This window comes from Leucoraja erinacea, chromosome 2 (genome assembly GCF_028641065.1).
Source record: "Leucoraja erinacea ecotype New England chromosome 2, Leri_hhj_1, whole genome shotgun sequence".
NCBI lineage: Eukaryota > Metazoa > Chordata > Chondrichthyes > Rajiformes > Rajidae > Leucoraja > Leucoraja erinaceus.
Window position 1 is genome coordinate 43790003 of NC_073378.1, and position 27437 is coordinate 43817439.

Below are 27437 nucleotides of genomic sequence, written 5' to 3' on the forward strand. Positions count from 1 at the left end.
AGATCAGACTTTTAGTAATATAGATTGCAGCTGGTGAAGTAACTGGAATTGTTCAATATTTCCACATGGAAAACACCACATTTCATCAACCACCAAGAAGTATGTGCAATTGGTAACTTTTATTTCCATCGTTTTAAAATTTGAGGTAAATTGCATGGTGTGTCTTGCCTCACTGAAACTTACTTAATCACGGTAAAAAAAATACTCATGATGACGACAGCACCAGAAATACAGACACATCCTTTCAATGCTGCAAGCAAAATTCCAGGCAGTTACTCTCTGATCTCAAGAAATTCTTTAGTAAATCAACAGAAAAAAAAAGAAAATGAAGAACGGACTTCACATATGACTTATTTTTGCACAATGACAGGATAAAGTATTTATTTTGCAAGCAACAATAATCCACCATAGTTAAATAGCTAGGGGTTAATTTATTTTTATGGTATTCACTATTCTTAATGTGGTCTGGGAATGCTGACCTAACTACCTTGTTTTTAGGTTAAGAATTCCACCCTATGTGGCATTACAACAGTGATGGAATAATACAACAGGAAAAGGAGAGACATGGAGAAAAGCAAAAATAACAGAAATTTCAGAAATGTTGGATAATCTGGCAGTCAGCCATCAGGACAGGCAACTGTAATGCAAACAAACTATATTCAAATAATAGCTCAGCCGGTTTACAATTTGATAACCGACCAAATTGATCTTATAGAGGTGTATAAAATAATGAGAGGAATAGATCAGGTAGTCTTTTGCCCAGAGTAGGTGATTCGTGGACCAGAGGACATACAGCAGGTTTAAGGTGAAGGGGAAAATATACAATAGGAACCTGAGGGGTAACTTTTTCACACAAAGGGTGGTGGGTGTATGGATAAACTGCCAGAGGAGGTAGTTGAGGCAGGGATTATCCCAACATTTAAGAAACAGTTAGACATGGATAGGACTGGTTTGGAGAGATGTGGACTAAACATGTAGGAAAGAACTGCAGATGTTGGTTTAAATCAAAGGTAGCCACAAAATGTTGGAGTAACTCAGCAGGACAGGCAGCTCTGGAGAGAGGGTCTGAAGAGGGGTCCCGACCTGAAACATCACCCACTCCTTCACTCCAGAGATGCTGCATGTCCCACTGAGTTACTCCAGCATTTTGTGTGGACCAAACATGTCCCAGCTACACTTGTTCCACCTACGCATGTTTGGTCCATATCCCTCCAAACCTGTCCTATCCATGTACCTGTCTAACTGTTTCTTAAATGTGTGGGCAAGTTGGGCCGAAGGGCCTGTTTCCACACTGTATCACTATGATTATTACTCCATGACTAATTATATATGAGAAATATCTCTGCTAGTGCATCTTCCTGTGGAAGTATGAGTGTGCATTAATTCACAACAGAAATGATGAAATGATGGACATGCTAGAGGCAGGAAACATGTTCCCGATGTTGGGCGTGTCCAGAACCAGGGGCCACAGTTCAAGAATAAGGGGTAGGCCATTTAGAATGGAGACAAGGAAACACTTCTTCACTCAGAGAGTTGTGGGTCCATGGAACTCTTTGCCTCCAGCATGTCCATCATTTCATCATTTCGGTGGAGGCCGGTTCTCTGGATACTTTCAAGAGAGAGCTAGATAGTGCTCTTAAAGATAGTGGAGTCAGGGGATATGGGGAGAAGGCAGGAACGGGGTACTGATTTGGGGATGATCAGCCATGATCACATTGCTGGCTCGAAGGGCCGAATGGCCTACTCCTGCACCTATTGTCTAGTGTTTATTGAAATGTGTCAGTTAATCTCATGAGTTGAAACATCCATTAAAATAGGGATAAAATTAGCCAACACCAGTTAGATTTCATTTTCAAATGCAAATATCCATTCAGGTAAATTGGTAAAGCAAGTCTTTTACCGTTGATATTCAAATTCACTGAAAAAGATTTTGGCAATGAACCTCATTCTTCTTGTTATTATTGGACTTCAGTAACTCAGTCATTACACATTAACACTTTTCATTTAATTGAGGAGTATATTAGATGTAGAATTAGTAGTTGAGAAAACGTGTAGAAACTTTTGGTAATGAATGTGATATTTTCCAGGGGTTGTACACAGATAAGCTGAAATAGCATATGGTCAGGTTTGTGGGAGAGTTTGAGTTCTGGCAGAGATAAAGAGGTGGAGCAAACAGCACACTGACGTCTGAGGCTAGTTCATTTTCTTTAAATATCGGGTCAGTTTGGAAAATAAACTCCAGCAACTCAAGTTAAAAACAGTTTGTTCTTTTAACTTCCTTTACTTACAGTCAGGCCAACAAGGATAAAGAAGGTAAGGATATTTGATATGTATTATATTTTTAGAGCCTCTTTCACAATTATTTGTACATTCTGTAAATTATTTTTAAAGTTTTATGATTCTTTTGCTTCACCCATTGCAACTGCTATCAGAAATAAATGACTTTTGAAAATTTCAATATATACATTTAAAATAAATTCAATATCATATCACACAGAGTGCACAAGTCCATATTTCCTTAGTTACCATGTCATCAGTTATCCTTCATCTATAATACCAGAGCAAATGGTTCATGGAGTTTTAATGCAGGTTTCAGTTAATTTATGTGCAATTTAGGTATAATTGCACTTCTAACTTAGAACGCTTGTAATGGCTGCATGCAGCTTCAACGTATCTTTTAACACATAGTCCTGGACCTTTGACCATGCTAGATTGCAGCACTCCGTCTTAGACAACGATTGTCTTCAGAATACCAGTGAGGTCAGCATATAGAGTATGCCTTTCACTGTATTAATGGTCTCTCAGTTGCAGGTGATATTTGTTTCAGTGTGTGTCCCTGGGAACACTTGGCACAGCACAGATACCTATGTCATCCAGCCGTTACACACAGGCCTCGATAAGTACTTCTGCCTCTCTTCCCAGACCTTTAGGACAAATAAGTTTCTGTAAGGAGATTGGCACTGGTTAAGACCCCTAATCATTACTCAAACTGATTCCAAATAATCTGCTGAAGGGGCTCTTTCTAATGACCAGCCAAAGTAAGATTTTAGTGCGTTTGAAATAGATAAATAAGAGCAGCTTTTAGCAAAACACAAAGTGCCGGAGTCACTCAGCAGGTCAAGCAGCATTTGTGGCGGGCATGGATGGGTGATGTTTCAGGTCAGGACTCTTCTTCAGAATGATTAAAGCAGAGGGGAGAAAGTTAGAAAAAGGTTTCTCCCCCATACTATAATTAGTCTGAAGAAAAGTTTCAACCTGAAATGTCGCCTATGGATGTCCACCACTGATGTTGCTTGACCCACGGAATGATACAATATTCCAGCATCTGTAGTCCCTTGTGTCTCCAAGATCACCCTTTATTTTCCATGGACACTGTCATTGACACTGGAACCTCTTTTGGTTTAGTGCAGACTGATGCATGACTGGGAAACATTGCTTTTTTTTTGCTGTACTTGCTCTTGTTCTTCTATCATTCTTCTGTCTCATGTTCTTGTTCTTCTATCATTCAAACCAATTTTTTCCGGTTTGGTTCAGATCTTTAAAGTTTTTCTCTGTAGTACAGATGATCACGTTTTTCTCAACAAAGCAAGAAACAGCATTTACTGAGATATAGGTCAGAACATCAAAGAGTCATATAATTATTATGATGGAGATGATACGCCACAAATGCTGCTTGACCTGCTGAATGACTCCGGCACTTTGTGTTTTGCTAAAAGCTGCTCTGAGTCAAAAGAGGGCTAAATTTAGCAGAAGGACAAGCAATGATCTTACTTCTGTACCACTTCCTCTCCTTTCCCGAGCTCAGTAAACCAAAAAGGTTTCAACTAATGCGGATCCAAATTCTCATCCAGGAGTGACTTCCAGATAAAAGCCAATCTCTTTAAGAATATTTTTTCCAAAAATCACTCTGGTATTGTTGCCCGTCATTTGAAGCATGTGTTCTATAGACCCTTAATCGTCATCTAACGAGAAAAGCTTCTCTTCACTTACCCTTTGTACGTTCATCGTTTTTGTACGCCTCTATCAAGCCACCAACCCTTATTTGCTCCAAAGAGAACAATGGCAATTTTTGTCTTAGATACTTCTCCCTGGAACCATACCAGCAAATCTTCAGAACTTTCCTCCCAGGACCTAAAATCCTTCCTGAATGTAGAGAACAGACATGAACACAATGTTCCAATTGTGGCTTCAATTTCTCTTTGCATCCCCGTCATGAAGCCCAGGATTCTATATTTCAACTGAATCCAATTCCCTCGAATCCTGTCCAACATTTAGAATTGCACCATTCAGCCCAAACTGTCTGTCATTGTTCCTTCTGCGAACATATGCCATTTTGCACTTCCTTCTGTAAATGTTGTCCATTGCTTGATTTTTCATTCTGCTATTTATTTAGCTACAACCTCCTGTTGTCTTTTACTATCCATCTCACTCTTTACCAAACCTACTAACTGAGCATCATCCATTAACTACAAAATGCTACTGCTGTCATCCGAGCACTTGTTGGCAAGGATCACAATTGTCTACCTTACTCCAGTTACCACACTTTCTATCCTTGAGGCAATGTTTTTTTGTCTGCTGTGATTTGCACTTTGTGGTCCTAGTGGAACCTTATCATAGGCCTCTCAAAAGTCAGCGTGAATTAGAGGAGCAGATGCGAAAGAATATAGCTGTAAAAGTATGTGTGGTATTGGTGATACTGCAGGTGCTGGTTTACCAAATAAAAACACAATGTGCTTTTGAGGGTGGTATTAGTGGAAGATTTCAGCTTCCCTAATACTGATTGAGTCTCCCATAGTACAATGAGCTTAGAATTTGTTAAATGTGTCCAAGAAAGTGCCCTTAATTAAAATATAGAAGGCCCTTCTAGAGGGGACACAAAAGTGGACCTCCTCTCTTTGAGAGCAAGGTACAGCAAGTGTCATTGGAGGAGCACTTTGGGACCAGTAACCATAGTTCTATTTGTTTTAAAGTAGTTATGGGTCGGTGTTAAAGTAATTTGTTAAAGTAGTTAACAAGGTCGGTGGGGGCGCTGCAAGCCAGCAGCCCTGTCAGCAGTGTGTTAGTCTTTTCAACTTTTTTAAATTTTTTTAGTGTGTTTTTAATGTTTCTTTGTGTGTCTTGTGTGGGGGGTGGTGTGGGGGGGTAAGGGGGAAACCGTTTTGGTTACCTCCTCCACGGAGAGGCGACTTTTTCCATGTCGCCTCCCCCGTGGCCTAACAATGAGGATCGGCGCGGCCTTTCCTGGAGAAGCGCCCGGGGCTTCAGCGGCGGGCGCCGCGCAGACTCTCCGCGTGGAGCGGGTGAGCCCCCTCCGGGGCTCGTCGGAGGGGAGAGCTCCATTCACAGGCCCGCGGCAGCCTGAAGCCGTGGTCTGCAGAGCTCCAGCCGGCGCGGTGTCCACAGCCTGGGATCCCTCATGGGGACCCAGGAGGAGAAGAAGTTACCCCTCGAGTTCCTATTAAATCTTTTTCCCTTCACCTTGAACCTATGTCCTCTGGTCCTCGATTCCCCTACTCTGGGCAAAAGACTCTGTGCATCTACCGATCTATTCCTCTCATGATTTTGTATACCGCTATAAGATCTCCCCTCATCCTCCTGTGCTCCATAGAATTGAGAACCAGCCTACTCAACCTCTCCCTATTGCTCACACCCTCTAGTCCTGGCAACATCCTCGTAAATCTTTTCTGAACCCTTTCAAGCTTGACAAATGTATTTTAAATTTGTATCTACTTCTATAGCTAATTCCAGCCATGAACACCCTATGACGAAAATATTTCGTCTGCTCCCCTCTTACATCTTTCCCCTCTTACATTAAAAATCATCTACTCTGGGAAAGCTTATGAGCATTTGCTTTATCCATGCCCTTCCCGATCTTGTACACCTCAACTTTCCATCTTCAACCTTTCCAACTCAATGACGTCCTTCCCATATCGAGTGACCAGAACAGCATAGAGTACTCCAAGTGTGGCCTCACTAATTACTTGTACAGCTGCATCATAATGTGGAAGGCTACTCTTCCATACTAGCCTACCATGTGAAAGGCATTGCTATAGTCCGTATAGACAACATCCATTGCCCTGATCTCATCAATCCTTGTGGTTACCTTTAAAAGGGGGAGCCAATCCTCCTCCATTTCCCCCCGTGGTCGAGACCTCAACCCTCCGCAGCCATTGCTGCAGGCGTCCAGCTGGTAAAAGGACAAGGTAAAAGTCAAGGTATGTCCAGGACCGGCTCTTCCCCACCGGAGACCGCGGCTTCAGGCTGGTGTAGGTCACAGGCCGGTGATCGAAGATTTAAAGTTTGCGCCGCAGCCAGAAGCACCGCAGACCGCAGGGCCGACAGACGAAGCTCCCCTCCAGGGGTCCCCGGCATGGTAAGTCACCACCGCGCCTGCGGTAGAAGTTGGCCGCGGGCCGGCGGTGGAAGCTTCTTCTACTCCCCGGGTCGCCAACGTGAGATCCCGGGCTGTAGACGCCGCGCCATCTGGAGTTGTGCAGACCACGGCTTCAGGCTGCTGGCTGCCGCGGGCCAGCGAAACGGAGCGCTCCCCTCCGGCGAGCCCCAGCGAGGGCTCGCCCGCTCCATGCCGAGAGTCCACGCTGCGCCCCCCACTGAAGCCCCGGGCGCGTCTCCGGGAAAGGCCGCGCCAATCCATGTTGTTAGGCCATGGGGGAGGCGATCTGGAAAAAGTCGCCTCTCTCCGTGGAGGAGGCGACCAAAATGGTTTCCCCCTTACACCCCCCACACCACCCCACACACAAAACACACAGAGGAACATTAAAAACATACATTAAACCATACTAAAAAAACAAAAAAAGTAGAAAAAAACGGACATGCTGCTGACAGGGCGCCGACTTTCAGCGCCCCCACCGATCTTATTGAAACATATAAGATTATTAGGGGTTGGGCATGCTAGAGGCAGAAAACATGTTCCCAATGTTGGGGTAGTCCAGAACCAGGGGCCACAGTTTAAGAATAAGGGGTAGGACATTTAGAACGGGGATAAGGAACAAACTTTTCACCCAGAGAGTTGTAAAACTGTGGAATTCTTTGCCTCAGAAGGCAGTGGAGGCCAATTCTCTGGATGCTTTCAAGAGAGTTATGAGTCTGTCCCACATGCAATTTTTCAGTGGACTGCAGGTGACTGTCAATTTGCCGGCAGTCGCCTGAAAAACCACCAACTGGAACGGCGGCTGTCAGAGTGGAACACACGCACAAACACACACAAACGCTTCCTTCACAAGCCCGTTATGCAGGCGGGGAACAGGGCAAGTGGGGCGAGCGCTGTCTAATAAATTCACACGGCACAAAGCCAAGGTGATACGGGCACACCGTGATGAACAGGAAGGTTGGCGCCGTAATTAAGACGGCTAAAGCACGGTGTACGGTAAGGCATTTAAACGAGTGGGGGAGAGGCTTACCTTCTTTTTTCCCAATGAGCCAATGAAATTCACCAGTCAGCACCGGCTACAACCTACGAGAACCTCCGAGAACCTTTGACCTCCTGGCAACCCACTAGGACCTCCAGGCAGCCCACCTACGGCACGAGCATTCTTGCTACTCTCCATGGCAGCTTCATTCTAGTCACCGCTAATTTGTCAACATAATGAGGCCGCGACTAGTTCCCAGAATGCGGGAACTCCTCGCGGCCATGAAGGCGACTCCCCGGCATCTACCCGCGAATACGTGGCAACTGCATTGTCTCCTGCAGTCGCCTAAAAAGTCGCCTAAGTGGGACAGGCCATTAGATCGAGCTCTTAAAGATAGCGGAGTCAAGAGATATGGGAAGAATTGTCTATTATCTATAGATGGTAATTTGGGAAGATAAATGGCAGATAAGAGTTTAATCCAGCCAAGTGTACAGTGTTACATTTTTGGAGATCAATTGCAAGAGGAAATTGTACAGTAAATGGCAAATCCCTTGAGAACATTAATGTACAAATGGATCTTGGGATCCACTTGTGGTCCCAAAACATTACTCCCTTAAAGTTGGCAACACACATGGGTAGGACAGTGAATATTGGTTGAAGCATTGAGTGTAAAGGTTGGCAAGTCACATTACAGATGGATGAATATTTGGTTCGGCCACACTTGGAGTATTGTGTGCAGTTCTAGTCGCCACTTTATAGGAAGGATGGGGAATCTTTGGTGAGCGTGCAGATACGATCATGGCGTTTAAGAAGTTTTTAGATAGGCATTTCGAAATGTAAGGAATGGAGGAACATGGATCATTGTGTAGGCAGAGAATATTAGTTTAACTTGGCATCGTGTTCGACACGGACATTGTGGGCTGCATAGTGTTCAATGTACAATGTTCTCTGTTCTATGCACGTGTGTGTGTATGTGCAAGTATGCGTGTATATGCATTTGTATCTGTGTCCCTGCGTGTGCATGCTTGTACATGTGTGTGTTTGTATATTCAGTGAAGGGTGTAAATTGCAATTGAATGCACAGATTGAGGTCCATAAGGTGGATGTACTCAGAGGGTCACTTGTGACATTATTAGGTGTATGACTGGTATTGGAAAATATCAGCCACATAGGTGATTGGTGTGTGGATGTAACTGGACCAATTTCCCAGTGGGTCCAATTTCCACCAAAAATGATCTCTGACCCAATCGAGGAACAATTGCAATTATGTGTGATTTGTTCATAAAAATTAGGTGCTAATGGAATTAATTTCTTGGCTTTCATTGGTGTAAAACACTTTGGGACATTCTAACAGTGATTCTAAAACTCCCTTAAAGGCTACTTGCCGGAAAATGACATCTGGCAGAACAAGTATGTGCACATCTTGTTGGAAAGTACTACAATGGTTAATCAGTTGCAGCAGAATGCTGTAAGCCAGCTCTCTTTCTCTGCATGGTTGCACTAATTACACAAGACTGCCTCATGAGTGTATTTAAAGGGACAATTCTTCCCATTGATTGCAAGTTGGTTTCCTATTAATTTGTTTTAGTTTTAGAGACACATCATAAAAACAGGCCCTTCAGCCCACTGAGTCCACACCAATAATTGATCACCTGATCACGTTTGTTCTATCTTATCCCACATTAACATCCACTCACCATATACTTGGGGCAATTTTACAGAGGTCAATTAACCTACAAACCTACACGTCTTTTGGATGTGGGAAGAAATTAGAGCACCTGGAAGAAACCCACATAAGAAAAGAAGAATGTGCAAACTCCACACAGATAGCATCCAAGATCAGGATCGAACCCGGATCTCTGGTGCTGTTAAAGACCTGTCCCAAGTACGAGGTAATTCAAGAGTTCTCCCGAGTTTTCCCCTGATTCGAACTCGGAGAATGTTCGTAGCGGGTCCGTGGGAGTTCGTGGATGTCTCGTAGCGGCTCGTACAAGTAAAAAATAACAATTTGTTTCATCATGAGTATTGTTTTACTCGTACGAGCCGCTACGAGACATCCACGAACTCCTGCGGATCCGCTACGGACATTCTTAAATCAGGCGAAAACTCGGGAGAACTCTTGAATTACATAGAAATATAGAAACATAGAAAATAGGTGCAGGAGGAGGCCATTTGGCCCTTCAAGCCTGCACCGCCATTCATTGTAATCATGGCTGATCGGCCCCTATCAGTAACCCGTGCCTGCCTTCTCCCCATATCCCTTGACTCCACTAGCCCCTAGAGCTCTATCTAACTCTCTCTTAAATCCATCCAGTGATTTGGCCTCCACTGCCCTCTGTGGCAGGGAATTCCATAAATTCACAACTCTCAGGGTGAAAAAGTTGTTTCTCACCTCACTCTTAAATGACCTCCCCTTTATTCTAAGACTGTGGCCCCTGGTTCTGGACTCGCCCAAAATTGGGAACATTTTTCCTGCATCTAGCTTGTCCAGTCCTTTTATAACTTTATATGTTTCTATAAGATCCCCCCTTCTAAACTCCAGTGAATACAAGTCTAGTCTTTTCAATCTTTCCTCATATGACAGTCCCGCCATCCCTGGGATCAATCTCGTGAACCTACGTTGCACTGCCTCAATCACAAGGATGTCCTTCCTCAAATTAGGAGACTGTACACAATACTCCAGATGTGGTCTCACCAGAGCCCTATACAACTGCAGAAGAACCTCTTTACTCCTATACTGAAATCCTCTTGTTATGAAGGCCAACATTCCATTAGCTTTCTTCACTGCCTGCTGTACCTGTAAGCCAGCTTTCAGTGACCGGTGTACAAGGACACCCAGGTGTTGCTGCACCTCCCCCTTACCTAACCTAACCCCATTGAGATAATATCCTGCCCCTTTGTTTTTGCCGCCATAGTGGATAGCCTCACATTAATCTGCATATTATACTGCATCTGCCACGCATCTGCCGACTCACTCAACCTGTTCAGGTCATTAGGGCATTACCTCGTACAGTGGAACAGGCCCATTAGGCAGCAGCACTACCAGCGGTGGCACGGTAAGATTCCATAGATGATTTCTTTAGTTTTCTGTTTGTAGGAAGATATGTGCCAGGTGGTGAAGGCCCTTTTGGATATATTTGTAGGGTTTGGGATTATTGAGGGAATAATCAGAGGGAATACGGACCACAATAAGTTACTGAAAGAGAAGGAGGGTAAAACTGGATTGTGGTGACCTCCAGAAGTTGTGAACGAAGGTAGCCATGGCAATGGCATGGCAACGTGGCAGTGAATCAAACTTACACCCGAATCTCGTAAATCATCAGATAATGAAGAGAAATGGGGTTTGGTACAATGTTACAGAGGAGGCATGTGTGAGGGCCTCATCTATGATGGAAGAGAGGAATCCACATTCCCTAAAGAATGAGTACATCTCAGATGTCCTTGTACAGAAAACCTCATCTTGGGCACAGATGCGGCGTAGATGGAGGAATTGTGAGTAGGGGATAGTCTTTGCAGGAAGCAGGGTTGCAAAAAGCATAGTCGAGATAGTTGTGGGAGTAAGTGGTTTTGTAATAGACAATTACACTATTACACTATAGACTCTATTACAAACCCTCTGGCCGTCACACGTGTCTCCTCCATACCCCGAAACTCTACCCTTGCTACTTCTCCCCCAAGCCGTAGCAGAGTCCCCCTAGTCCTTACCTTTCACCCCATCAGCCGTCGCATACTACACATAATCCTCCAACATTTTTGCCAACTCCAATGAGATCCCACCATGAGTCACATCTTCACATCTCCATCCCTTTCCGCATTCCGCTGAGATGTTCATTCCACAACTCCCTGGTTAACTCATCCCTTCACACTCAAACCACCCCCTCCCCCCAGGTACCTTCCCTTGCGACCGCAGGAGATGCAACACCTGTCCCTATACCTCCTCCCTCGACTCTGTACCCGACTCTGAACCCGACAGTCCTTTCAGGTTAGGAAGAGGTTCACTTGCACCTTCTCCAACCTCATCTACTGTATCCATTGTTCAAGATGTTATACATCAGCGAAACCAAATGTAGACTGGGCGCTGAGCACCTTTACTCAGTCCTACCTGATCTCGCAGTTGCCAAACACTTTAATTTGGGGACCCGGGGTAAGAAGAAGCTTCCACCGCCGGCCTGCGGCCGTCTTCTACCACGGGCGCGGTATGGACTTAACATCATCCCTGGAGAGGAGCTTCTACCGCCGGCCCTGCGATCTGTGGTGCTTCTGGTTGCGGCGTGGAGGGAACTTTAAATCTTCGGCCACCGGCCTGCGGCCTACACCAACTTAAAGCCGCGGTCTCTGGTGGGGAAGAGCTGACTCTGGACTTACCTAGACTCGTACCTTATCCTTACCATCTGGACACCCACAGCGGCGGCTGCAGAGGGTTGAGGTCCCGACCACGGGGGGAAATGGAGGAGGACTGGCCAAATTGTGTGCCTTCCACCACAGTGATGAATGCTGTGGTGGAAGTTTATGTTAAATTTTTATTGTGTTTTTGTGTGCTCTTTATCATTGTATCGCTGCTGACATATCCATTTCACTTGCACTTTTTGTGCAATGTGACAAATACACCGTAGTGTATTGTATTGTATTGTATTGTAATTCTCCTTCCCATTTACACTGACCTATCTGTCCTAGGCCTCCTCCATTATCAGAGTGAGGCTAAATGCAAATTGGAGGAACAGCATCTCATATTTCGCTTGGCAGCTTACAACCCATTGGTATGAATTTGATTTCTCTAACTTCAAGTAACCCCTGCATTCCCTCTCTCTCCATCCCTCCACCACCCAAGTCAAAACAGGTTCTCGTTCTCATCTAGCAAACAGCTAACGATGGTCGGTTTCCTTTATCATCTTTACTTTTTTGCATATCTTTAATTCATTTGTTCTATATCTCTCTACATCAGTTATATCTCTCATTTCCCTTTCCCTTAACTAGTCTGAAGAAGGGTCTCGACTCAAAATGTCAACCATTCCTTCTCTCCAGAGATGCTGCCTGTCCCACTGAGTTACTCCAGCATTTTGTATCTATCTTCGGTTTAAACCAGCATCTGCAGTCCTTCCGACACATTTCTGTGCTGTATTATTCTATGTTCAATGTTCTATGGTTGTATCATGGCCTGTCACGGTGTTTCTTATGCACAGGAAAAGACAAGGCTGCAGGGAGTGGTAGACTTAGCCCAGTTCCTCACGTGTACAGCCTCACCACCATTGAAAGCATCTACAAGAGGTGCTGCTTCGGATAGTGACATTCATTACTAATGATCCCCACCATCCAGTCAATGATCACTTCTCGGTGCTGGCGTTCGGTCGGGGATACAAAAGCATGAAATCCAATATGATCAGGTTCATGAATAGCTACTTTCCTACATCTATCCAGTTCTTGAACCATCCTGTACTACCCTAATCTTACTTCAGCAACGGAACAATGCATCATTTCTAGCACTATCATGGACTTGCTTTCATTGTCTTGGAGACTTGTGCAATTCGTGCATAATTAAAGTATAAATTATGGTTTAGTGTGGTTGTTTGGGTAGAGATGCCTGTGAAGCTGCTGTTAGCAGGATTTTCATTATACTTGTACCTTACTGTACTTGTGCATCTGATGTTTGGTTTGAAAATAAAACTATCAAATTAATTGGCAAATATTATAAAAAGTAAATTTTTTGTATGTTTTTCAGAGATGGACATCAGTTCATCGAACATGATCACACTTAATCCAACAACCAACAGAAAAAGGTTGGACCAGAAGCAGGAGACAATTTGCATTTTTGGCACTGGGGACTTTGGCCGATCTTTGGGTATAAGGCTACTCAAGTCAGGTCACCAAGTGGTATTTGGCAGTCGAAACCCACAGAATTCCACCTTGCTGCCAAGTGGAGCTCAAGTCCTTACCCACGCCGATGCCTTGAAAGAATCCAATATCATTTTCCTGGCGGTTCACAGGGAGAACTATGATTTCCTCCTGGCTCTGTCCAATTTGCTTGATGGAAAAGTGCTGGTGGATGTGAGCAACAACCTCAGAATTAATCAATACCCAGAGTCCAATGCACAGTATCTATCTCAGCTGCTCCCCAAAGCTATTGTGGTGAAGGGGTTTAACACAGTTTCTGCCTGGGCCCTCCAGTCAGGCAGTCTGGATGCTAACAGTCAGGTAAGGTCACACACATGTGCCAGAAGGTACTGCAGATGCTGGTTTAAACCAAAGATAGACACTAAAAGCTGGAGTAACTCAGACGGCCAGCCTGCAGCTCTGGAGAGAAGGAATAGGTGACCTTTCTGGTCGAGACCATTCTTCAGACTGAGAGTCAGGGGAAGGGATACCGGGAGATATATACGGGTATAGAGATATAGAAAAAATGAGTGAAAGATATGCAAAAATGTAACAATGGTCAAGGAAAAGTGGAACCCACCATGGTCCATTCCTGGCTGTAAGCTAGGTGAAAATGAGTTATACAGACAATGAAACTAAATAGGATGACAATACAATGACAAGGGTAGGGGAGGGACAGAGTGAGAGGGGATGCAAGGGTTATTTGAAGTTAGAGAAATGAACTTTCATAACGCTGGGTGTAAGCTGCCGAAGCAAAATATTAGGTGCTGTTCTTCCAATTTGCATTTGGCCTCACTCTGACAATGGAGGTGGCCCAGGACAGAATGGTCAGTAAGGGAATGGGAAGGGGTTAAAGTGTTTGGCAGCCATACATGTCTACTTATTATGGGAAGAGAGTTGTTTGCACGGATCAGCTAATCGTATTTTTATAATAATTTCACAACTTATGCTAATTACATTGAATTTTGTATTTGCAGTTTCACCAGTAGTAAAATCAATTGTGCTTTATTACAGGTTTTTATCTGTGGTGATGACAATAAATCCAAACAGCAGGTGATGGATATTGCCAGGTGGTTAGGCCTCACTCCTTTAGACCAGGGATCTCTCCTAGCAGCTGAAGAAGTCGAGAACTATCCGCTACAGCTCTTTCCAATGTGGAGATTCCCATTTATTATATCAGCTGGCCTCACTGTGTTCTTCTTCTTATACTCTGTGCTGATTAAAATCATCTATCCTTATGTACAAAAGAATGAAAATAACTCCTATCAGTTGATGGTTTCCATACCCAATAAGATTTTTCCATCTGTCTCTCTCATTCTGCTTGGGTTGGTTTACCTGCCAGGTGTGATTGCTGCATTCCTCCAGCTCTACCGAGGGACCAAATACAAGAGATTCCCTGACTGGCTTGACAAGTGGATGCTGTGTCGAAAACAACTTGGACTCGTGTCCTTTGCCTATGGCTTCCTTCATGTGTTCTATTCATTGATCATTCCACTTAGGTACTCAACTTATTTGAAAAATGCTCGATATATTATTGCACAGGTAAGTCATGTTTACTGTATTGTATTCCTTTTTAGAATTCCATTCTATTATAGGTGATATGGTAAGTTTTTAGTTTAGTTTCAAGATACAGCGTGGAAAAAGGCCCTTCGGCCCACCGAGCGCTGACCAGCGATCCCCACACACTAACACTGTCCAACACTTTTGCAATTTCACCGAAGCCAATTAACATACAAACCTGTAGGTCTTTGTAGCATGTGAGGGAGCCGGAGCACCCAGAGAAAATACACGCAGGTCACGGGGAGAACACTTAAGCACTCATAGTCAGGATTGAACTCAAGTCTCTCCTGCTCTAAGGCAGCAACTCTACCACTACGTCACTGTGCTGCACTGAACCTGAATATGCAGAACTTTGGTGTAGGTTCTGCATTCCCCAAGTGGCTCTGGAGCATTCGAGTAAGATGGCCAATAACCCAGAGAGAAGCACTGAGGAGGCAAAGGTAGCTCTGTTACATCCCTCCTGACCAACATCCCTCCTGACCTGCAGCTTGGAAAGACTGTAAAAGACATAAAATGAGAACAAGATTTTAGGATAAACAAACAGTGAGATTTATTGTATCTTTTATCACTTGCTTTGTTCATTTACAGCCATCCCTTTCCTACTCTGTGAAAGCATCTGCAAGGATTCGGTGGGGCATTTGCAAGGATTCAGAATGAATTTCTCCATTGAATAAATGACTGAATTCATTCATTCATCATTCAATCATTCATCCATTCATCCATTCATTCAATCATTCAAACATTCATTCATACATACATTCAATCATCCATTCATGCATTCAATCATTCATTCATCCATTTATTCATACATTCTGCAACTCAAACATTCCCATAATCTCCTTACCCTTTTCTAAGCCATAATATAAAAATAAGATAATCCAAGGTGTTTAAAGACAGTGGTTGCACTGGTGGCCATGACTGCAACCATATCTCCTTAACTAAAAGAAAGGGGTGATCGATAGCCAGTGTGGACTCAGTGGGCTGAAGGGCTTGATTTCATGTTGTATCTCTACAAGTAAAACTAAAATGTGAACTGGAGGAGTAACTCAGCAGGTCAGACAGCATCCATGGAGCGAATGGATCAGCAACATTTTGGGTCAGGACCCTTCTCCTTTGTGAGAGAGGCCCACCCAAAACACTGCTTATCCATTTCCTCCACAGATTTTGTATGATCTGTTGAGTTACTCCAGGACTTTATGCATAATCCTACTCTTAACTTATTATTTCTTCAACCTATACGTTGAGTAAGATTCAAACATACTCAGTGCTCTAAAATACATAATTTGTTAACAATTCCCTCAAATGTGGATGCCTCCCAGCTGGTGCTCAGGGCTGGTAAATTGGCAGGAATGGGCATGGTTTTGGATCTGGGGGAGACTGACTGAGTAAATGACTTCCTACTTATGTTCGGGGGGTAGATAAGGTTCTCTGCGGCCAGCAGAACATGTCCCGAAGGCTGTGTTGCCTACCCGGTGCTAGGGTTAAGGATATCTCTGCGATGCTGGAGAGAAATTTGCAGAGGGAGGGGGAGGATCCAGTGGTCGTGGTCCATGTGGGGACCAATGACATAGGAAGGATGAGGAAGGAGGATCTGCTGAAGGAGTTTGAGCAGTTAGGGAATAAATTAAAAAGCAGAACCTCGAGGGTACTGATCTCCGGATTGCTACCTGAGCCACGGGCCAAATCGGCGAGGGTACGTAAAATTAAAAAGCTAAATACGTGGCTCAAAGACTGGTGTGGGAATAATGGGTTTGGTTTCTTGGGCCACTGGCACCAGTACTGGGACAGGGGAGATCTGTTCTGTAAGGACGGACTTCACCTGAACGGTGCTGGGACTGGGGTCCTGGCAAATCATATAACTAGGGCAGTAGAGAGGTCTTTAAACTAAGTAGCGGGGGGGAGGTATCAAGGGGGGTAATAACGGCAGGGGTAGAGGAAATAGAGCAGGGTATCAGTGGGGAAGCGGAAAGTCAAAATGTGACAGGAGACAGAATGTGTGAAGATAAAGCTTTAGATGTAAAAGGGGCAAAAACGGAAAGGAAGGGTAGTAAAAATCATCTGAAAGTGCTTTATCTAAATGCACGGAGTATTCGTAATAAGATAAATGAATTAACGGTGCAATTAAGTATATATAGTTATGATATCGTGGCCATTACGGAGACATGGCTGCAAGGGGATCAGGACTGGGAGTTAAATATAGAGGGGTACTCGACAATTAGGAAAGATAGACAGGAAAGAAAGGGAGGAGGGGTGGCCCTTTTAATAAGGGAGGGAATAACGGCAATAGAGAGGAAGGATATTGCGTTGAAGGATCAGGATAGTGAAACAGCTTGGGTACAGATAGAGAATAATAAGGGGAAAAAAACACTAGTGGGTGTAATTTATAGACCTCCAAATAACTGTGACGCTGTTAGTCAGAACATAAATCTGCAAATAGTTGACGCATGTAAAAAGGGAACTGCTGTAATCATGGGGGACTTCAATTTTCATATTAATTGGGCAAACCAAACTGGGCAGGGTAGACTAGAGGAAGAGTTTATAGAATGTATTAGAGACGGGTTCCTAGAACAGTATGTCACAGAACCGACAAGGGGGGAGGCAATCTTGGATCTGGTCCTGTGTAATGAAGCAGGATTAATTAAAAATGTCATAGTTAGGGACTCGTTGGGAACAAGTGACCACAACATGGTCGAATTCCATATTCAAATAGAAGGGGAGCAGGTTGAAACTCAGGCTAGGGTGCTTAGTCTAAATAAGGGGGATTATGAAGGTATGAGGACTGAGCTGATCAAAGTTGACTGGGATAGCAGACTCAAGAATAAGACGGTACATGAGCAGTGGTGTACGTTTAAGGGTATACTGTATAACCTTCAAGAAAAATTTATTCCTATGAAGAAAAAAAGGGGTAAGGGTAAGAACAGTCAGCCATGGCTCAGTAAAACTATAAAGGATAGTATTCGGCTGAAGGCAAGGGCATATAAGGTAGCCAGAGATAGTGGGAGGGTAGAGGATTGGGAAGCATTTAAAGGTCAGCAAAAAATAACTAAGAGATTAATTAAGACGGGGAAAATAGACTATGAAAGGAATTTAGCGAACAACATAAAAACTAATAGTAAGAGTTTTTATAGCTATATAAAAAGAAAAAGGGTGGCTAAGGTGAACGTTGGTCCATTGGAGGGTGAGACTGGAGAGTTGTTGGTGGGGAACATGGAAATGGCAAAGGCATTAAACGAGTATTTTGTATCAGTCTTCACCATAGAAGACACAAAAAATATTCCAACGCTGGATAAACAGGGGGCGGTAGGAATGGAGGAGCTAAATACTATTAAGATCACCAAGGAGGTGGTATTAGGGAAATTAATGAGACTGAAGGAGGATAAATCCCCTGGGCCTGATGGATTACATCCAAGGCTCTATGAGATAGCGGTGGGGATTGTGGATGCATTGGTGATAATTTTCCAAAACTCCCTGGAGGCAGGAACGGTCCCAGTGGATTGGAAAATGGCCAATGTAACACCTATATTTAAAAAAGGAAGTAAACAGAAGGCGGGTAACTATAGACCGGTTAGTCTAACATCGGTGGTGGGTAAAATGTTAGAGACAATTATTAAAGAAACACTAACGGGGCACTTGGATAAACATGACTTCATCGGACAGAACCAGCATGGTTTTGTGAAGGGGAAGTCCTGTTTAACGAATCTGCTCGAATTCTTTGAGGAAGTAACAACCCGGGTGGATAAAGGGGAACCGGTCGGATGTGGTATACTTGGACTTCCAAAAGGCTTTTGACAAGGTGCCACATAAGATACTATTGCTAAAAATAAAAAATTATGGGATTGGGGGGTAATATATTAGCATGGGTAGAGGATTGGCTAACAAATAGGAAGCAGAGAGTGGGGATAAATGGTTCATACTCGGGATGGCAACCGGTAACTAGCGGGGTTCCGCAAGGGTCGGTGCTGGGACCCCAGTTGTTCACAATTTATATAAATGATTTGGAGGAGGGAACCAAGTGTAATATATCAAAATTTGCGGACGATACAAAAATGGGAGGAAAAGTAGGGGATGAGGAGGATAGGAAGAGTCTGCAAAAGGATATAGATAAGCTAGGTGAGTGGGCAACAACTTGGCAGATGAAATTTAATACTAATAAATGTGAAGTCATTCACTTTGGGAAAAAAAATGATAGGGCAAGTTATTTTCTAAATGAGGAGGAGCTGCGTTGTAATGCAACGCAAAGGGATCTAGGGGTATTAGTACATGAATCACTGAAAGTTAGTATGCAGGTGCAGCAAGCAATCAGGAAGGCCAATGGAGTTTTGGCCTTTATTGCTAGGGGGATTGAGTATAAAAACACGGAGGTCTTGCTGCAGCTGTACACAGTATTAGTGAGACCACATTTGGAATACTGTGTACAGTTCTGGGGTCCATACTTAAGAAAGGATGTACTAGCCCTGGAGGCAGTGCAGCGAAGGTTTACAAGATTAATTCCTGCAATGAGGGGATTGACATATGAGGAAAGGTTAAGTAGGCTGGAACTCTACTCTTTGGAGTTTAGAAGAATGAGAGGCGATCTCATTGAAACATATAAGATCGTGAGGGGCCTTGATCGGGTGGATGCACCGAGGATGTTCCCAATGATCGGGGAAACTAGAACTAGGGGACATAGCTGCAGAATAAGGGGGGGCTCTTTTAAAACTGAGATGAGGAAGAACTTCTTCACCCAGAGGGTGGTTAATTTATGGAATTCACTGCCCCAGGGAGCAGTGGAAGCAGAAACTTTAAATATATTTAAGACTAAAATAGATGGTTTTTTAGCTGCCAAGGGGATAAGGGGCTACGGGGAGAGGGCAGGGATATGGACCTAGGTATGGTTAGTATAGTAAGACCTGAGTGATCTCCTGGACAAGTGTCGATCGCCTGGATTGGGGTCGGAGAGGAATTTCCCGGATTTTTTTCCCGAATTGGACCTGGGTTTTTATCCGGTTTTTTGCCTCCCCCAGGAGATCACGAGGTTCTTGGGGTGGAGAGGGGTGGTAGCGGTATAAAGGGGAGGGTAGTGTCTTGTGTTCTGTGTCTTGTGTCTACTGTTTGTGGGTAAGTGTGTCTGTTTAGTGTTCAGCCATGAGCGAATGGCGGTGCGGGCTCGACGGACCTGGTGGTCTACTCTCGCACCTACTTTCTATGTTTCTATGTTTCTATGTTCTTATGAGCAAGAATAGTTGTTGCGATCTTCGGTGATATATGAACTCGACCTGAGAGACTTTGCCATCAATACCTGCGAATACCACATTCATGATCATATCTTAGATTAATGCTGAAATTTACTTACTGGCATGCATGCAGCAATGAATCTTCTTCTTCTTGCGTATGGCGTGCACAGCTTAAAGTTGTAGGACAACTTGTTCTATTTGCTCTTATTTGATTGTGCACACCAGGTTCATTGCACTTGTCGAAACAGGGCGGACCACGTGAAGGTTGCAATCTCCCACCCCCAGCAATGAATGTTAGAACAAGACACTGAAGACTCTTTCATCCAGAGTTTCAGAGTATGTTGTTCCTTATATTGAACTTACTGGAAACATATGGGTTGAAATTGCTCATACAGAATGAGACAAAATGAGTAATAATGAACTGTCAGCATGGTGTTCAACTTGTCTGATTATATTATCAAATACTGGAAATAAATGCCTCTTCCCATGAATGTAGATTTCATCCACCAGTTGCTAACACAACCTGGTGGATGAAATTAGCTAACACAATTAGTTATTGTTTTTGAATCCTTTGTTCATTGTGCATTGTTCCCTGATTTTTACTCCTTCCCATGTTTCCAATTCGCCCTTGTACTCCAGACAATCACAAATGTTGACTCCTGTCACAACCTCAGTTGTTAATCCCAGACACTGTGGCAACACAACTGAATTTGTTTCCTGATTTCACAAAAACAAAATAATTCCATTAAGATGCTGCTACTGTTTTCATTGTCATAATGAAGTCTGTCACCCTTTTGTTTTATTTTGCTTTGCAGCTATAACAAATATCATTTTTTTTAGTATTTGTAATATATCACAGATCATATGCGTCATTGCATTTCCACTGAAATTACTCACTACCCACTTCTTTCAGAGCAATTGTAACCTATAGGTTTTCAGGGAAAGCAGGGTTCCTTCTGCAGTTGTACAGGGCCTTAGTGAGACCACACCTGGAGTATTGTGTGCAATTTTGGTCCCCTAATTTGAGGAAGGACATTCTTGCTATTGAGGGAGTGCAGCGTAGGTTTGCAAGGTTAATTCCAGGGATGGCGGGACTGTCATATGCTGAGAGAATGGAGCGGCTGGGCTTGTACACTCTGGAGTTTAGAAGGATGAGAGGGGATCTTATTGAGACATATCAGATTGTTAAGGGTTTGGACACGCTAGAGGCAGGAAACATGTTCCCGATGTTGGGGGAGTCCAGAACTAGGGGCCACAGTTTAAGATTAAGGGGTAAGCCATTTAGAACGGAGACGAGGAAACACTTTTTCTCACAGAGAGTTGTGAGTCTGTGGAATTCTCTGCCTCAGAGGGCGGTGGAGGTCGGTTCTCTGGATACTTTAAAGAGAGAGCTAGATAGGGCTCTTAAAGATAGCGGAGTCAGGGGATATGGGGAGAAGACAGGAACGGGGTACTGATTGGGGATGATCAGCCATGAACACATTGTGCTGGCTCCGAATGGCCTACTCCTGCACCTATTGTCTATTATCTATTGTCTATTGATATCAGCAGAAATTCCATTGTGCACAGTTCATTCACTATCTAACATGGTCACTATTAACTCTTGATCAGGCCAATGGAAATAAAAAGAAGGAGAACTGTAAAATGTTCCAAATCACCCATCCTCCATTATGACACAAAATCACAATCTAGATCACATAATTTTCCACATTGCCGTAGAGAGATATTACGTAGTGTTTTATGTAGAATGCAAATACTATATACAGGTAAGTTGTTCCCATGAAACCTCGTGTTATAGAAAGCTGCATTATAGAAACAATTGTGTCAATGGGGAAAAGAGTGGTCGGAGCTAGTTTCAGTCTCGCGATAACCAAATTATTCTTCCTGCAGGATTTTCAAAAATAAAGGTATTTTTAATAGCTTGAAGATTATTTTTGTTATTACAATATAAAAACACTGAAAGTCAACAAAATAGAGAGAGTACAGTCAACAAAATAGAGAGAGTACAGAGGAGATTTACTAGAATGTTGCCTGGGTTTCAACAACTAAGGTACAGAGAAAGGTTGAATAAGTTAGGTCTTTATTCTCTAGAGCGCAGAAGGTTAAGGGGGGACTTGATAGAGGTCTTTAAAATGATGAGAGGGATAGACAGAGTTGATGTGGACAAGCTTTTCCCTTTGAGAATAGGGAAGATTCAAACAAGAGGACATGACTTCAGAATTAAGGGACAGAAGTTTAGGGGTAACATGAGGGGGAACTTCTTTACTCAGAGAGTGGTAGCGGTGTGGAATGAGCTTCCAGTGGAAGTGGTGGAGGCAGGTTCGTTGGTATCATTTAAAAATAAATTGGATAGGCATATGGATGAGAAGGGAATGGAGGGTTATGGTATGAGTGCAGGCAGGTGGGACTAAGGGAAAATAATTGTTCGGCACGGACTTGTAGGGCCGAGATGGCCTGTTTCCGTGCTGTAATTGTTATATGGTTATATAGTTATAAAGCTTCATGTTACATTTCTTAATAGAGCTCCTTTGCGTAATTGTCAATGGAAGCAGACACAAAAGGCTGGAGTTACATCAGGTCAGGCCACATCTGCAGGAAAGAACTACAGATGCTGGTTTAAATCGAAGGTAGACACAAACTGCTAGACAGGCAGCATCTCTGGAGACAAGGAATGGGTGACGTTTCGGGTTGAGACCCTTCTTAAGACTGATGTCAGGGGAATGGGTGGGACAAAGATAGAATGTAGTCAGAGAGTAAGACTGGTGGGAGAACTGGGAAGGGGAGGGGATGGAGAGAGAGGGAAAGCAAGGGCTATTTGAAGTTAGAGAAGTCAATGTTCATACCGCTGGGGTATAAGCTCCCCAAGTGAAATATGAGGTGCTGTTCCTCCAATTTTGGAACTGCGGATACAGTAGATGAGGTTGGAGGAGATGCAAGTGAATTTCTGCCTCACCTGAAAAGAGGTTCGTGGATGTAGTCGAGTTGGGAGGTAAATGGACAGGTGTTGCATCTCCTGCGGTTGCAGGGGATAGTACCTGGGGAGGGGGTGATTTGGGTGGGAAGGGACGAGTTGACGAGGGAGTTGCGGAGGGAACGATCTCTGCGGAAAGCAGAAAGGGGTGGTGATGGGAAGATGTGGTCTGTAGAGGGATCCCGTTGGAGGTTGAAAAAGTGTTGGAGGATTATATGCGGAGGCGACGGCTGATGGGGTGGAAGACAAGGGGGACTCTGTCCTTATTGCGAATGGGGGGAGGGGGTGCAAGATTGGAGCTGTTGGATATCGAGGAGACCGTGGTGAGAGCTTCATCTATAATGGAAGAGGGGAACCCCCGTTTTCTAAAGAATGAGGACATTTCCGATGATCTATTATGGAAAACCTCACCCTGGCCGCAGATGAGGCTTAGACGGAGGAATTGGGAATAGGGGATAGCGTCTTTACAGGAAGCAGGGTGGGAAGAAGTGTAGTCTAGATTTTTTGTAGGAAAGAACTGCAGTTGCTGGTTTAAATCAACATCTCTGGAAGAAAGGAATACATGACATTTTGGGTCGAGATCCTACGAGAAGCAATTACTTGTCAATGCTTTCCATGGCAGCAATTTCTTAAGAAATGGGGTTTCTGATTACTGCAGGAGGTTGCAAAGAAAGTTTCTTTTTAACCAAGACTGATTTTTCTCTGCTTGTCAATTCCTAATGTGACCTTTACATGGGTCTCCAGTTTCCAATCAAAATCACACTATAACCAATACTCAACCGACAATGTGAGAAAAGTTGCCCCTCTGATTCCTATTCATTCTTTCCCCGCTCACCTTATATCTTTGTCCTCTAGTTCTTGATTCACCTATTCTGGGAAAAGGGTCTATGCATTCACCCTAACTATTCCCCTCATGATTCTGTACACCTCTGTAAGATCACCTATCAAAATAATGCAATGCAAAAAGTCCTAACCTGTCCAAACTTTTACTGCAGCTCAGGCACTCAAGCACTGGCAGCAACCTCATAAATCTTCTCTGCTCTCTTTCCAGCAGGTATATTTCCTATGGCAGGGTGAACACAATACTCCAAATGTAGCCTCACCAACAGGTTATACAAATATAACATTGAATCCCAACTTCGATTCTATACTCGATTCCCCGACTGATGAAGGTCAGCATGTCAAAAGACTTCTGAAGAAGGGTCCCAACCCAAAATATCATCTGTCTATTCCCTCCACAGATGCTGCCCGACCCACTGAATTCCTCCTGAACTTTGTGTTTTGCTCAAGATTTCAGCATTTCAGTTTTGTGCCTCCTTTTTAAAATCCGAGCTTATATGAAGTGAAATTTGTTTCCTTCTGAAAATAAGTGTGGTACTGTCAAACAATGCATATGTAGAAACAATGAACTGCAGATGCTGGTTTACAACTGAAAGACACAATATGCTGGAGTAACTCAGTGGACCAGGTTGCATCTCTGGAGAACATGGATAGGTGATGTTTTGGGCCAGAACTGATCTCAATGCTGATTTCACACCTTTAGCCTTTTCATCTCTGGCCTTCGTCCAATCCAGTCAAGTCAAGTCAATTCAAATTTATTTGTCACATACACATACAAGATGTGCATTGAAATGAAAGTGGCAATGCCTGCGGATTGGGCAAAAACAGCAGAACAGAATAGAACAGAATCAGTATTTACAAGTTAGAAACTTTTTTTTAAAAAGACACAACACAACAGAGAATTAGAACAGTAAATTAGTCCCTAGTGAGAAAAGAGTTTACAGTCCTGACGGCCTGTGGGAAGAAACTCCGCCTCATCCTCTCTGTTTTCACAGCGTGACAGCGGAGGCGTTTGCCTGACCGTAGCAGCTGGAACAGTAATTTGCCTTTCATACCCCCCCCCCCCCCCCCCCATCTGTCATCACTTGCAAGGCTTTGTCCTGTCACTTGTCTCTTCCAGCTTTCTTCCCACCATCACGATTAATGTGAAGAAAGATAGCAACCCGAAATGTCACCTGTCCATGTTCTCCAGAGATGTTGCTTCATCCACTGAGTTACTCCAGCATTTATGTGTTGAATAGCCTCGTTGAGATATAACAAGTTTATTTCTTCATTGTAACCCAGACGAAAAAGAACTCAACCACAGACGTAGCGATGGTCTGGATTTGGCGAAGTGATGCGTTTTACGCATCTGGAGTCTTGGGATTTTCAGTCTTCTGTTTGCTCGGAATAACCTCCCTATCCTCTGTGAGCAACGCAATGAACTGGAGAGAATTCAGATTTGTTCAGGTACTTCATCAGTTACTATAAAGGTTTAATCATTTTTATGCTAACGTGTTATATACTAGCATATCCAATAAAGCATAACAGAAGTAGAAAACATTTGGGGAAATAAGCCTATATATCAAATGCTGAGTCAGGCTTTCTGTATTTGAAGTTAATTGTTCTTACTACCAATGAAAAACATACTGAATATTGCTTAATATGGTGTTATGCCTTAAGTATGAATTTTTAATCCTGTCTAAAGTATTTTTTTCTTATTTTTACAGTCAAAACTCGGCCACGTCACAGTGTTGCTGTGCACAGTACACACTGCTTTACTGGGCTGGAATAAATTTTTAATGCTCTCGCGTTATAAATGGGGTCTTCCGCCAAGTTACCTCCTGTCCATGATGATCCCATGCATTGTGCTTGCTCTAAAGCTGATCCTCATAATGCCATGTGTAGACAGAATGGTCACAAGAATACGACAAGGTTGGGAAAGAAAAGAAAAATGCTCAGGCAATCTCAATATTTGACCCAAATATTGCACCAGAATAATATGTTTTGTAAATACATTATATATTTTTCAAGCAGTGCAATCAGATATTTCAAAACTCTTGCAACAATGGCATATATGACAATACAGTGTTTGGATATGTGAATCATTAACCTGGCTTTTCCTTGAGATTAGCCTGTTCCAACTATTCCATGCCCTCGTTCTCCCAAATATATCAATGTCCATTCCAAAAAGATGACTTCACTGGCCCAGGTAGTCTGGGATTCAAGGTAGGCCCTCAAATGACATGATAGAATAATGTAAGCACGCCAAAACTAACCCTGGTCATGAAGCTTTTGAACAGGCACGTGGATATGCAGAAAATTGGGGGTTATAGATCACATGCAGGCAGAGGAGATTAGTTTAACTTGGCAACATGCTCAGTCTCAATAAAAGTATTCTCCACAGCTCAATGCAATGCAGTTAAGAATGGACTTAGTGGCAGTTAGTGGCCACAGTTCGAAGGTCGAAGGTCGAAGTGAGCACCAGCCACATATTTAAACTATACATTGAATGAAGAAAATAATAAATTTGCTGTAACATGTATTAAACATAAGCATTATTGCATTAAATACAAATCCAATGTACAATATGCATTTAAAATAAAGTTTTTCACATAATTCTCCACTGAAAACGTTATGTAGAAAAGTAGGAATTGTTGGATAATTAAAGATAACAGATCATCAGCTTTGCCTTCTAACATTTTACGTTGAGTGACTTTGTTGCTCCACACAGCCCTACACCAATCCCCAATGCATTTCACCCCATTTGGCCTGCCCCACCTCCAGTTTAAATTCCATTTGGAATATTTTGGAGGACCAAGAACCCAAGTAACCAAGAAACCCTCACAATACTTTTCAAATACCAATTCTTTTAGATGAGATCTCAGTTGTACTGCAATGTCTGGATCATCAGGAAGAATATTTCCTTCTTAAGCATTTAAAAAATATATATATATATACTTTACTGACATTGTCACTGACACTGTCACTGACACTGACATTGTCACTGACACTGTGCACTGAAAGATAAAAGATAAAATATAAAATAAATATATCTAGGTAATATCAAAGATCCAAAATAGTATGAAAATGATTTAATATAATCTTTAGTAGTTTGCAAACACAATTTGCCATGGACCTTTGCTCAATATTGTCTCAATAGAAGTTCTGTATTCTCCACAGCTCAATGTAATGCAGTTAAGAATGGACTGAGTGGCAGTTAGTGGCTAAAGGTCTAAGGTCGAAGTGAGCACCAGCCACTGATTAAAACTATACATTAAATGAAAAAAATAATAAAATTGCTGTAACATGTATTAAACATAAGCATTATTGCATTAAATACCCATCCAATGTACAATATGCATTTAAAATAAAGTTTTTCACTTAGAATTCTCTTTCAAATGTTATGTGGAAAAGTAGGAATTGTTGGATAATTAAAGATCAAAGACCGTCAGCTTTGCCTAAACATTTTACATTGTATAATTAATTAGTAATTGAGTTGTTGCTTCGTTATAGAGAACCATCTCCAACAGTTACTCTGTCACAAGCTCAGCGATCACGCAAGAAACTCACAGGGTGGAGATTTGAGAGAATTAATTGTGTTCATATATTTTTCTTACTCAATTAGGGTTTTGA

At 43.0% G+C, this 27437-nt stretch overlaps 2 protein-coding genes across 4 annotated transcripts in view; both read left to right on the plus strand.

The window, feature by feature from the left end:
- Positions 1-27437, plus strand: part of LOC129709442 (sorcin-like) — a 199970-nt gene that overhangs the window by 15414 nt on the left and 157119 nt on the right. The gene's annotated exons all lie outside the window — the stretch shown is intronic.
- Positions 2170-27191, plus strand: LOC129709427 (metalloreductase STEAP4-like). Of its 2 annotated transcripts, none has more exons than XM_055655822.1 (5): positions 2170-2313; positions 13087-13559; positions 14253-14780; positions 25107-25271; positions 25532-27191. In XM_055655822.1, the coding sequence occupies exons 2-5, from the start codon at positions 13089-13091 to the stop codon at positions 25778-25780; spliced, it is 1413 nt and encodes a 470-aa protein (XP_055511797.1). In that variant the 5' UTR covers positions 2170-2313; positions 13087-13088; the 3' UTR covers positions 25781-27191. The 2 variants fall into 2 exon arrangements, with proteins under 2 accessions (XP_055511797.1, XP_055511787.1); XM_055655812.1 differs by lacking the exon at positions 2170-2313 and adding an exon at positions 12041-12127.